General features: G+C 37.4%; 2 protein-coding genes across 3 annotated transcripts in view; one reads left to right on the top strand and one right to left on the bottom strand.

Moving 5' to 3' along the window:
• The window catches only part of LOC127182184 (retinoic acid receptor beta), a 239412-nt gene that overhangs the window by 18449 nt on the left and 207079 nt on the right, over window positions 1-13884 (bottom strand). For both annotated transcript variants that reach the window (XM_051137332.1, XM_051137333.1), the window contains one exon: window positions 3642-3802. In XM_051137332.1, coding sequence (XP_050993289.1) covers window positions 3642-3802 — 161 coding nt within the window. The remainder of the gene's footprint in view (window positions 1-3641; window positions 3803-13884) is intronic.
• Window positions 1-13884, top strand: part of LOC127182187 (zinc-alpha-2-glycoprotein-like) — a 195353-nt gene that overhangs the window by 127046 nt on the left and 54423 nt on the right. The gene's annotated exons all lie outside the window — the stretch shown is intronic.

Below are 13884 nucleotides of genomic sequence, written 5' to 3'. Positions count from 1 at the left end.
TAGCATTATTTGCTCTTTCGCCTGTGTTATCTGTGTATGTGTGCGTGTGTGTGTTTGTACATCTCTCTCTTCACCAGACTGTACAAACAACACCCATCACTCCAGTCACAGTCCCAGAGCTCTGTGATGTTTCACCACTGACCTTTTTTCACAGATTCAAATCCCTGATGACATCGGTTCGGCTTCAACCAGAGGTTGCGTTAACCGAAAATTCTCCATCATTGACGGAAATTTTTTATCAGTGACGGAAAAATCTGAAGGCCGTCCGTCATTTTGACAGATTGCACTGAGGGTCATCTACTGTAAATTGTAGCTGTAATTCCCAGCCCTGTCCATTTGTTGGCGAGTGTGCTCCAGTCTGGCAGCACAGCACTGGATCCAGAAAAAAATTAAACTGTCTCGAATGTTTTCCTATGCATTTGATTATGCACAGGCGAGTACACAAAGCTACAACGATTTATCACGCCACATTAAGGAGCGCCAAAACGGCATTTATTATTTGAATTTCCTAAGGAAATTGACAGAATTTGAAATCTTAGACTTTGTTTCATATCAAAAGTAACACAAAGCCTAGCCTATTGCTATTTATTGGAAGGAAGACGCACTATGCACTATGTTCATTCATTAAGAGATTGACTGTGATTTAAGAAGATTTCATTTAATTTTTTCCCAGCCCTAGCGTATTTTTTTTCATTAAATTTTTTCCCAGCCCTAGCATATTTTGGTGAAGCCAATATCTGTATCTGTAGCAATGGGGATATTATTTGTATCTGTATGTGTATTCAGATAAAAACAGATATAAACATACTATTTTTAGTGTAAATGTGAATGTTCCATTTATAGTTTCCACATAGCAAATATGCTTTGGTAGGCTATAATTCATAAAAGAATTTTTTATTACACAAGTTTTGCACAATTTTTAATTTTTTTTGCACAAAAGAGTACATAGAGTGTAATTTGTGTGTAGAACAAGTGGGACGTGTCCCCACCACTTTTGCCAAATCACACAAAACGGTATCTTCAATCCTCCATAACGTAAATCATAATTCGTTCTACTTCCCGTCCGCATTGTTGATGCCTCTCACCATTTTTCCATGCAACGCTGCAAGGCTTTTGAGAATGTCTTTATGACTCATTCCCAACTCAAAATAAAACCCAATCAAAATGTGTCTGTCCAACATATACTGTAACAGAAGCAACAGGTTTATGAGACTGCCAGAAAGAAAAACAAATTATTTTGTGCGCACAATTTACTTAAAATGAGGGAACGAATTAGTAAATCATGCACGCAATTTAGTAAACAGAAAGAACAAATTATTAAATCATGCACACAATTTACTTCTTTTCTCCTTGCATGTTATGCACAGGGCTCCGTAGATTTATTACAAAACAATCCTAAACTGATATTTAATGATAAGGGTCACAGGTAATAAAAAAGTCCTAGAATTCTAGCACAGATAGTGCTCTTTCCTGAGAATTTAGTCAACAACAAAAGCCACACCAACATTCAGAACAAGTGACAGCCTGCTATTAAAAGACAAGGGTTTGTGTATGCGAACACAAACCATGATTACCCACAATCCACTGCTGCCACTGAACTCCCGTTCAGAGCTCTGTTAATAGAGCAGTCACGTCAATCTGAGCCACCTCACACTGAACCAGTGCTATATTTACACACACTGCTGCTCCCAGCTATCTCCACATGGAGCATACACTCGCTGTCAATAAAATCATAATAAAATCTCATCTGGAGCAGCTGTCATTCAGACAACACTCCCCTGCATCTAGTGTTTACATGTCAAAGTCTTTCCAGAGCTTCCTGAGACAGGATCTACATGTTAATTTGGAATTATAATACAGAGTCCTCAAGTGTAATGAGAGATTAATGATGCTTTTTTTTTTTTTTTTAAATAATGTGATAAATCAGTGAATTGGGGGAAAAATAATAACTCATGACATTTATCTTTCAAAACAATCCTTACAAAATATTTTGGGATTTGGAAGATTGTAGAAAACACTGACACAAATAGTTATTTGTAAACTTCTAAATTTAAAAGTTGCCACTTCAAGAAACTTTATGACAAGTTTTGCGTCAAGAAAATCGAACGCTCATTGGCTCTCACCTGCGTCGTCACAGATTGCAACATGCTGTGTTTCTGGTCAGGTGTATTTGAATGAGAAATGCGTGCCTTCATGGAGTGGATCGAGAAAATAATCTGGATAATATTTTCAGCGATTAACAACTTAAATTTAGTTCTGCACCTCATACAAAACTATTCCACCAGAGAGGACGGCGGCTGCAATGTATCATCATTTGGATTGCTTTTGGTACTGCTTTCGACATTTTTGCAATAAATAATTTATTGTGATTGCACTGATCTGTCTGCAGCAGGGGTGTAACGATTCATTCATTTTCTCGATGCATCGATTACAAAACCTGACAATGCATATGCATCAATCTTAAAACATGGATTTTTGAGTCGTGAATCTTTGATTTTGGCCTGTTATCGATTTAAAACACTAAAAATCGAATGAATCGCAATTTCTATAGCGACTCAGTGCTTTAAAATATTTACACATTAAATTACTAAAAGCACAAATGAACGGAGACCTTGAACAGTGTTGTTCGTTCCTTTACATCTCTCCATCACGCGCTCCATTTACCGCCTGTCACAGGATTATGCGTGAGCGCTCTCACCTACGCATTTTTTGAGCAGCCAACGTTTGATCTCTCCTTAGTATTCGTGCCCAGTACTGCTAGAGTAAAGTAGTTTAGTTTTACTTTTCTGTAGTTTTTCACATTTCAGGCTTAATATTAAGAAATGTGCATTGTGTAAATTTCTACATGCTATATATCATCTTTTTTTTTTTTTGCCCTCACTCTCTGACTCCATAAAGGCTGCATTTCCCCCTTGACTAAGAACTAAGAATTTAGGGGAAGCATTTAAATAATCCTGTGAATACACTTAAAGAAAGCAGAATTGCATTGTTAACTGAATCGCATCAATTTTTATTGTGAATCGTCTCGAATCGAATCGTTCTGAATTCGCAAAACTCATTCTGGAATCGAATCGAAACCCTAGGAATCGTGAATCTAAACGATTCGCTGTTAACCCAAAGATTCACAGCCCTAGTCTGTAGTGTTTTTCTTTGTACAGAAATACCTGTGGTTAGGTTTAGAGGTAGGAGTGGGATTAGCGACTATGATCTTTTTAATGCTATATTGTTACTAAAATGCTTATTTCCCTACATATTTCGGTCAATTAAGTTTTTATATCGTTTTATATTCACTATAAAATTGGTAAGTTTACATTTGGAGGTAGGTTAAGAGGTCTAAAAATCTAAATTGATACAAATATCTTAATGATATAAACGTTTGTAAATATTTAACGTTTTATTAGCCAAAGATACATAGCCATTTTTACAATTTAAATGTTAAAATATGTCCTAATTGTATATTTCAGCATCGAGAAAAACACACAAAAATGTACAAAACTAATACCTACGTATAAACAATGAGACCAGACTGGCTTATCACCTCCTCTTTGACCCTGACCCTCGTGCTGGTGTGAATTCAGCACTGAAATACTTCTTGGGGCCACTATAAGAGTACTTTAAGGCAGTGAGAGTACAGTACTCACCGTGGTGTACTTGCCCAGCTGGCAGAGCGAGGGAAACGTCTCTTGGTGAGCTTTCCGTATCTTCTCAATGATAGTCTCTAGCTCTGCTGTCAACTCATAACTTTCGGCCAACTCTTGCTTTGGAATCTCCTTTTTCTTCTTATTCCTGTCATTCCGGACAGCTGAGAATGCAAAACAAAATTAAAGAAAGTCACTCATAGTTTCTGGTCTGTTTACATTTCACTGATAATGTTCAAGTGTATATGTTCATGTTACAGTTACAGTATATAATTCATAATTGTTAATAATTACAGTATATGAAACGCGAGCATTACAGGACACAGTCATGTGCAGCACTGTACTAAATGTCAAAGTGAGCAGTTTCATTGAGATATAAAATAAAATAAACTCTTCAGTAATAGTTGTCAACCTCACTATTGTTATACTGTGTCAGCACGTAGTCACACAATATCAGCAATGAAAAATTCTTGCAGATTCAACCAGAAATGGTCTTTGCAGTTATAAATATGTTTCAATCCAAAGACTTCAGCAGGCTGATCCCCACTTCAAAAGAAGCATCGCTGTCAATGAAAGTGCAGCGTTTGGTCACGTCACATCATATTAGAGGCGTGTTATGAGACAGCCTTGATCTAGCTGAGGCGTTCCCAACACTAAAGCTTCTATCTGTTAACACTGCGTATAAATTCAATGCCACGCCAGACACAAACGAAAGCTGGTGGACTGTAGCGGGATATTTACAGAGATGCTGCCCAGAATAAAATGGTGTTTATGTTTATACATACTGGGTTAAAATCAAATTCATTCATTCATTCACTCATTAAAAACTCTCTCACAGAACCTTTTTGAAAAACAAATAGCTTTTAATAAGAGTAGGTTTAACGCAAATATTGTATTTGTATTCCTCTAACATCTCTAATGTTGTAGCTTTCTTTTGTGCTGAACAAAAGAGTCCTGCAGTACCGTGCAAATGTTCCACAATATGGGAGTGTAACAAAAACTGTGGCTTCCATCCTGTCGGCACAGCATCAAACCGCATCTGCAGACGTATGTCAAGGTCGATGAAGCGCACTGCTCTATTATTCAGCTACAAGCTGGAGCCCAGTCATCACCCAGCATTATTAATACAGAAGAGGCTGATGAAGTTCGCACTGCTGCATGAGATCATTAAGGAGAGAACACCTGGTGTTGTGGAGGGCCGTCTGGGGACCATCCTGTTTCATTAAGCCTTGGAGGGGCTCATCTTTGAAGCTGCTCTCTGCAGGAGAGGAGTCTCAGACAATACTCCCAAACAAGGCAAAGATCTTTCTCAACAACACCAATCCTAAATCAGACCTCCGCAAACAATCCTGATGAAATTCAAAGCAAGTTCGGTCGGCCGCTGTTGTTATTGCAGGTCCCCAGAGAGACTGTAGCAGCCATGGCTGATAATGAAACTGATACCAATTTTCTCATGCATCTGTCCTAGTGAAATCTTCATATTTAAAATGCAGAAGTCTTAGAAGAGATTTGCTTATAAGGGCTCTATCTAGTACTGACCTAATTACAACAAATTATTCTTTTCTTATTTCTTATATAACTGATATGCAGAACCTGCATATGAAATGCCTGCTGACAGCGCGGTTTATCTATGCATTCGTTGGCGAAGATAATAAATAATTTCCATAGAGTTGTATATATTTAGAAGTGTATTAGAAAAACAATGGTTATATAGTAAATGTTAATGTAATTGAGGGTCTTTTAAACAAGTGAATCTTTTTAAATTCAGCTTTTATTTTCAACATGCACTCATTCATGGCTATATTATTTAATTCATGCAAAGTTGCGTTTATTGGGAAAGGACTTGACGGATTATCTTACGTGAGTTCGAGCTATTTCTTATGATGGTTTAAGCCTATACGTGACTCCGACTTCATGAGACTAATGATGAGCATATAGACAAAAGAAAGAGAATTAATTTCAGCACTTTCATTTCCAACATGTGCTCATTCATGGCTGTACATTATTCAATCCAGGCAAAGTTATTGGGACAGGACTTGACAGATTATTTTATGTGACTGCGAGTTCGTCTCTATTTCTTATGAAAGTTTAAGCCTATACGTGACTCCGACTTCGTGAGACTAATGATGAGCATATAGACAAAAGAAAGAGAATTAAATTCAGGGCTATGATTTCCAACATGTGCTCATTCATGGCTGTATATTATTTAATTCAGGCAAAGTTATGTTTATTGGGACAGGACTTGACAAATTATTTTACGTGACTGTAAGTTCGTCTCTATTTCTTAGATCCAAAGCTGCATAAACTAGCTACATATCAGGCATTTATGTATCACATCTAATATGAGCATTAATGGCTGTTATATTAAATAAAGTTTACTAATTACAGCAAAGCAAGAAAGTAGGCTATGCTTCACTCTTGAGTATAATTATATACAGTGGATTCAGAAAATATTCAGACTCTCCCTTTTTTATGTTGCAGCCTTGTGCGAAAATGCTTTCAATTATTTACATCAGTCTACACTCCATATTCCCATGTCTAGACTACATTCCCATGAATTCTGCTGAATTACTAGAAAATCATCTGATTTAATTTAGTAAACTTGACTTAACGATTGACCGTTTGTCGCTCATATTATTTATTAGCGAGCATAGATCATCAGATGGGCGAGACACCTCAACACATGTATTAAAAATGTCAAAGTATTTATAAATCTTAAATCTGAATAAAGATGTATGCGTTGTAAGGTATGTGCATATACTTCAATTTGCCTACAGTTATTCACTGTTATTGTGTATGTTGTGTAAGTTCTTTATGTAAGTTGTGTAAGTTTGTGTAAGAATTTTTTTCTTTATTCATACTGTAATTGTAGATTATTTAACGATGATTTTGTTAACAGCATGTATTTTGAAGCAGTTAAGATAATGATTTAAATACTGGTTTAAAATAATTTGACAGTATATATACACATGAAGCTTTATGGGTTCGTCCTATTTCTTTAGATCATCTTTGAGATGTTTCTACATATCTGTGGCAAATTCAATTAATTAGACATGATTTGGAAAGACATAAACCTGTATGAGCCGAAAATGCATATCAGAGCTCCCTGCAGAGCTCAAAAACAAGTCATGGCACAGATCTGGGAAAGGGAAATACACACACACACACACACACACACACACATACACACACACACACACACAAATCCGCTGTACTGAGGGCTCCCAAGGGCACAGTGGCCCCCATTGTTCTTAAATCGAGTAAGAATGAAACAACTCTTTCTAGAGCTGGATGCCCGACCAAACTGAGCTATTGGAGGAGAAATGCCTTGGAAAGAGAGGTGCCCAAGAACAGGATGGCAGAGTGGCCAGACATAAGCCTTTCATGACACACGAAAGCCTGCTTATAATTTACAAAAAAGCACCTCAAGGATCTCCAGGTGTCATATCTACAGAAAACCAGGCACTGCTTATCACCTGCATAATACCATCCCAGCAGAGAGGTACAGTGGAGGTAGCATCATGCTGTGGGGGTGTTTTTCTTTGGCAGGGTCAGGGCAGAGGAACTAGTGGTAGATGGAAGTCATTTAAGGACAACTCTGTGAATGTCCTTAAGTGGTCCAGCTAGAGTCTGAACCTAATGAAACATACTGTCCACCAACAGTACATCCAACCTGACAGAGCTTGAGAGGATCTGCAGAGAAGAATGGCAGAAAATCCCCAAATGCAGGACTGTTGCATCATACCCAAAAATTCTAGAAGCTGTAACTGCTGCAAAAGGTGCTTCAGCTAAATACTGAGGTAAGGGTCTGAATACTAATGCAACATGACACCTTTAGTTTTTCAGTGTTTTCATACAGATTTGCAGCAAAATTGATTTGAAAATATGATTTTATTTTCTTTGTCATTATGGAGGTATGGAGAGTAGACTGATTACGCAGTAATGTGAATTTAAGGATCATCATCAAAGGTCAGTAACTTGCAATTTGTGACAGAGAAATGGAAACCCTTTTTCCAAATTTTACCACATTTAATTGAAATTTTTACTACATCAGTTTAGGAATTACTGAAATGATCCTCCTTTTTTTTTTTTTTTTTACTTCTTATTACCCCACTGTGACTGAGAGGGTTTGTAGAATAGAATAGGGGTCATTGATGTGTACATTTGGGTAGTTTTGTGTTATGGTAACAGGATTTTCATGAGCAAGTTATGGCAGTTAAATAATCAACGGCTTTTCAGATAATCAACAGCTTGCCGTGCATTAAAGGATTTTAAATACACAGCGCGGAGGCAAAGAACCACCTGACATGAGGCTATATTATTAATATAAAACATGGGGATGTGTTGATAAGTTTATGTGTGTGCGTAGAACAATCTGCGATCTCCGAGCTCTCTCTGTTGGTTAGTGTGTATCAATTAAAGCAGTGCATTAATATAGAACGGTGATTAAACTGACCTGGAACTACCTGTGCATTAAACGGTTTTACTACATACCTGCCAGCCAATCAGAATCCAGTATTCAGGAATAAATAGACTGAATCAACACTGAACTGACTTGAGCTGAATAACGGCAATATTGTCTTCTGCAGAGCTGCTAAAAGCAGCTAAAAATGAAACATTAATGCTGTTATTTTCCTGTTTATTACTGCAAAGTCACTTTCTAACAATTTGTATTGTATGCAGCACTATATAAATAATTGTGTCGTGGCTCTGTAGGGATGTAGGGATACTGGAGCCTTTCCCAGTGTTTTTGGTCGCAGGCGGGGGAAGCACCCTGGACAGATGGCCAGTCCTAACTCACGCACAGAGGGAAGATTTCAAAATGACTGTCTGTGCTACTTGACAGCATTTCACAGATTCAGCTTCAAATAGAGCTTAGCTCTGAACCCAAACCATTCCCTTAAGTAAACAGTCATTTAGCTTTGACCCAAAGGTCACTTATTACAGAACCAAGTGTCGAGAATGTATTAATCATCCATTGTGGGGGTTGATCTGTGATAGCCTAAGGGGGTGGCCACACAGCACTGGTAACATAACACACACGCACTCACATGGACATGCTTAACACTATTATTATCATTCCCTCTCTTCACATTAATTACTTTACTTTCAGTATAACGGCAGCTTGCAATAATAACACAAAATAATTAGTTTTTGCATCTCTCCTCTTGTGTTATGACGGGCCCATCATTTCTTTTATAAGCTGATGCTTTGCTCCCTGTGTTAGGTCAGTTTGGTTCTGTTAGTTTATGTGAACTGATCCTTTTTGGGGTTTAAATAAACCTTCATTTGAAATTATTTTGCTTGTAGTCCTCATTCCTGTCCTTCTGACCCTCACAGAAACTACAACCTTTTATTTTAGAGTTAAAATTCCAGGTCTTTAACCACTATACCACAGCACTTTTTCATGTTTTTTTCCTGATATTTATTTTTCTCTTTCATCTGGTGTCATAGTGTCCTTCAGAGCACAATTGTGTGCGTTGTGGTATTATTAATGAGACATGATCAGCACACCCTCTCGCTCTAGCAGTGCAGCTGACCATCTGTGCATGTCCAGTACAAATGCAGCAGCAAATACTTACAATATTTCAGAAAGCCAAAATGCATTACTGTGGAAAGTTATGTGTCATGTTGACGTGTCCGCCATCTTGGAACGGTCTATGTCGTCACTCACAATAACAATCAGTTCAAGTTTCAATTCGAGTTTCAAGATGCAACAACATTGTGCAGCATCTGGTTTTAAAAAACACCGACATTCAAATTCCTAAAGTAACAGGCAAAACTTTCACAGGTAAGAATATGTTGGTTTGTGTTTTTAATCCGTATTAACTCAATAATATTCTTTCCTTACCTTGTTTAAACCCGCCCTGACACCGAGGACCATGCAGCGCTATTATATAAAATGTAATTTCAGAATTTGTTCTACAATGGAATTTAGCTTTAGTCGGTTTTAGTTGTGGAAATTATAGTGAAGAAGTCATCTGAGGATTGCGTGCAGTCAGTGCTGTTCTCCTGCAGGAGTGGCCGATCAAACTGCGGTGTCATGATGATGGTGGTCTGGGGAAGATAAAGTGCTGGCCATCTCCTCATGGATCTAAACGCGGACAGCTGGAGTTCTGCTGCTCAAGTGCTCTGTGTATCTGTCTATCTTTCAGCTGTGAAGTGCTACAGATAATCTCAGTGAGGTCATTATAGCCTCTTGACGGCTGCTAATATTAACAGTGTATATCTGCAGCCTGTCTCTGAGACAGAGAGAGTAAAATAACAAGGTGGGAGTGAGATTATGAGCTAATGGTTTGACTGTTAGTCAGTTTCAGAAGTGTCTCGCTCCTTGACAGTGATACAATCTTACAGGACTATTCACACAGAGAGGTGCAGCAATGTGAATCTCCAATGAAAATTCTGGTGATTAATTCAATCGAATTAATGCTAAATATTACTACATAATTTATAACAAGAGAACTACATAGGGATGCGCCTGAAGCTGAACACAGTACCTTAGTCAGAAAGGCATGAGCAATGATTTCACAACAAATAGCAAATGCTTAAAAAATAAGAAAAAAAAAAAAAAACACAAGCTGCAGCTGGTATGCAAAGCATACATTCTATTTATAATCTCTTCAAAATGTGTTATTCACGCTGCTAGGAAGGCCATTTAGGCACTATGCGTCTGATGTATAAAATTGTATAAAGCAGCAAAGTAGTTCAGAAACAATTTTCAGCTTGTCTTAAAAATTTAGCTACATATCCCATGTTGCCTCACACAAAATAAGTATTGTCTTATTTTGTCAATTCTATTAATCAAAATAAATAACCATGACTACAGTTTCAAGGGAATTTTGCTAAATTACAGTGAATAGCAGAGGAATAAGGACAAACATAAGGAAAAAAAAAAATCTGGTATATCACCATCCTGATATGCAAATAGAATATTATACTGATGTTTTTCTTTATGTGTATGCACACTGTGTCTACTCTTTCATAAATGCCACTTTTTACTGAAACTGAGTGAAACTGCATTTTTGTTCAGCCAGTCTGCCATTTTTTTTTGCATGCAAAAGTCAGAATTTTCATGACTAACATTTGTGTTGGTATGACCAGGCCTTAAGTTCAGCTGAGGTCCTCCATCTGCATCAATAACTGAGACACATGTCTCTAACTTCAGTGAGTCAACTACATACGGTAAGTTAAAAAGCAAGAAATGGAGGGCTGACCGTGATATTGCTGCACTGGTCGCTCTTTTGTTCAGAAGAAGAGCGTGAAAAAGAATCACCTCTTTTCCTGGGGCAAATGGAGTGTGAAGTCGACTTGAACCATAAGCGCTGATGCAATCAAACAATGGCAATAATGTGTAAAATGCAAACAGCTTTAGATGGCTTGAATAGTGTTATTTGGAATCTAAAGCAATGATGCGTACAACATGTCACAATGGTACATTTGCAGTGCGACTCCTGAAAGAAGTGAATCACTGGAGTCCTGGTGAGCTGCAACATTTTTATCACGTTTTTGCCCATTTTTCAATTGAACACATACAGATTTAATTAAATACACAATCAATTGGACAATGGTGCATTTCTAAGAAATCATCACACACACAGATTCCTTGGAGGAACTCACTACAGAGTATTATTCAGGTTTAAATAATCACCTTTATTTTTTGTGTTTCATAACCTTAGTTATGAAAATTATTGCACAATTTTGTTATGTTCTTATTTAAGTTAAATGGTTAAATGATTGGAGGGATATATTTAACCAGTCTATTCACTTTGTTGTATGGGTGGACGATATGAACTAATATAAAAAGTGAAACACTTTATACTTATGCACTATATACATCAATTGTACATTGATTCTTATTAAAGCAACTGTATTAAACTTCTTCAGTCAAGAGCAGTGAGAGATTTTTCTCTTTGTGTTTTGTTGCTTTATTAACAATAAAAGAATAGTTCACCCAAAAATGACATTTCTGTCATCTGTCTGTCAATTCAGTGTGTTTTATTTTTATACCATCATTTACTTACTCTCAAGTTGTTTTAAACCTAAATGAGTTTCTTTTTTCTGTTGAACGTTATCTACATTGTTTGATAATTTCAGTTATTGAATTCAGTGGGGACCAGCTACTGTTTGGTTACCCACATTCTTCAAAATATCTTATTTTGCGTTTAGCACAAGGAAGAAATTAATACAGGTTTGGGACAACATATAAGTGAGTAAATAATGACAGCATTATAATTTTTGGGTGAACTATCGCTTTAATGACAATGCCATGTTTAAAACAGTTAGTCTGCTGTCCCTTTAAGAGCTGCAAGCATCTAACATACAGGCACGCATCCGTTTCCCTCGCACGCATCTCTCAATTGTTTACTTTCACTTTACACATAAGCAACTGTTTTTATATGTAAACCTTATGTGTTTTGGCAGTATTAGTGCAATTAGACACGTTACATAACTCGGACCAGTAATTAAGCGCTATTCGACAGGATTTTAGTGTTCGCGCGCTTCAGGTGTATGTGGACTGGAACAGCACGCATATGCAATGTTTAACCGGCAAATGCAGTGTCATGTGAGTGTAACTCTACCGCGAAATTAACACTGATGTGAATATATGTCGCGTTGTACAGTATATTGAGATGGAGGCACCAGAACTGCAACTGATATAACACGATACTACGATATTTGTCCAAAAGCAAATACAAATATAGCTGCAAGCAGCAATTGTGGGGCCAAGCACAACAGAGGCAGAATGAGGAGCTAAGCATGGCAAGGAGCAACAGACCGACTGTAACAATGAGTAACTAAAGTCATTTTAGAATGATATCAGTTGAAATGGCTGAAAAATCATAAATACAACCAATAATATAATTTAATGGCTTATCACTTTTGACCAACAGGTGGTGCTGTTTTCAAATTGATGTGACGTGTTCTGTGTGAAATGACAATGACACACACAAAGTTTGCCGTCATTATGTCAAAGCTTTGCAGAGATACAGCCTCAGAATCATTTTGGCATCAAGCCTAAAATATGTAGTGTTGCTGTACGAAAACGGTTTATTCTATCTACACGAAATCCATAACTTTGAGTCAGGACAGTCCGAAGATGATCTGACTCAATTTTGGTGAAAATCGGATCAACGGTCTAGGAGGAGTACGAACAAGTAGGTTTCGAACATTAATCAAAATGGCGGAAAGGAAGTTCGGCCAAGTATGGTATAATTGGTATGTATGTTGTCGACATGACCCAAGGAATATTTTGAGACCAGTTTTATTACAGTAGGCTAAAGCAATCACAAGTTATTAGCATTTTTGGAAATTTCATTATTAATGTTTAATTAATGGTGTATTACTTCTGACCAGTAGGTGGCGCTGTTACCAAATTTATGTGGCGTGGTCAGTGTGAGGTGACAATAGCACATATAAAATTTGGTGTCAATATGTCAAGGCTTTACAGAGATACAGCCTCAGATGTAATTTGGCATCTTTCCAGCAAATTCGTTGAAGCGCTAAACGAAAATGGTTTTGTGTATCGACACGAAATTCATAACTTTTTGCCAGCATGGGCTGAAGATGATCTGAGTCAAATTTGGTGAAGATTGGATTAACGGTCTAGGAGGAGTTCGAAAAAGTAGGTTTGTACATTAATCAAAATGGCGGACAGGAAGTTTGGCCAATTTCGGCATAACAGTTATCAATGTTCTCGGCTTGACCCAAGGAATCTATTGACATAAGTTTCATTACAATAGGCTAATGTAAGCAGAAGTTATTAGCATTTTTGTAAATTTCTTTATAACTTTTGACCACAAGGTGGCGCTGCTCCCAAACTTTTTGAGTACTGTCAGGGCATGGTCCCGAAGACACATACCGAGTTTTGTAACGATACGTCAATGCGTTTGTAAAATATAGCATTTTTGGACAAAATTCAATATGGCCGACACCCAAATTGGCTGACATGGTAAAATTAGCTATGGTTCGACTCGGCATGATGCACCGAATCTAAAGAGACCGGATTCATGATTTTTGGCCTAACTACTCAGAAGTTATAAGCAAAAATACCCATTTTTCATATCTCCTGACCACTAGGTGGCACTGAGCCGAAGCACTGCACATTGTCTCATGTCCTGCTTGTTATAACACACACCAAGTTTGGCCTCAATATGCCAAATCGTTGTGGAGATATAGCCTCACAACCATTTTTGGGTACCTTTCGTAGAAATCGTTCACGCGTCATTCGAAAACGGTTTGACTAATC

The sequence above is a fragment of the Labeo rohita genome, chromosome 19, assembly GCF_022985175.1.
Source record: "Labeo rohita strain BAU-BD-2019 chromosome 19, IGBB_LRoh.1.0, whole genome shotgun sequence".
Taxonomy (NCBI): domain Eukaryota; kingdom Metazoa; phylum Chordata; class Actinopteri; order Cypriniformes; family Cyprinidae; genus Labeo; species Labeo rohita.
This window is presented reverse-complemented; position numbering and strand designations above follow the sequence as displayed.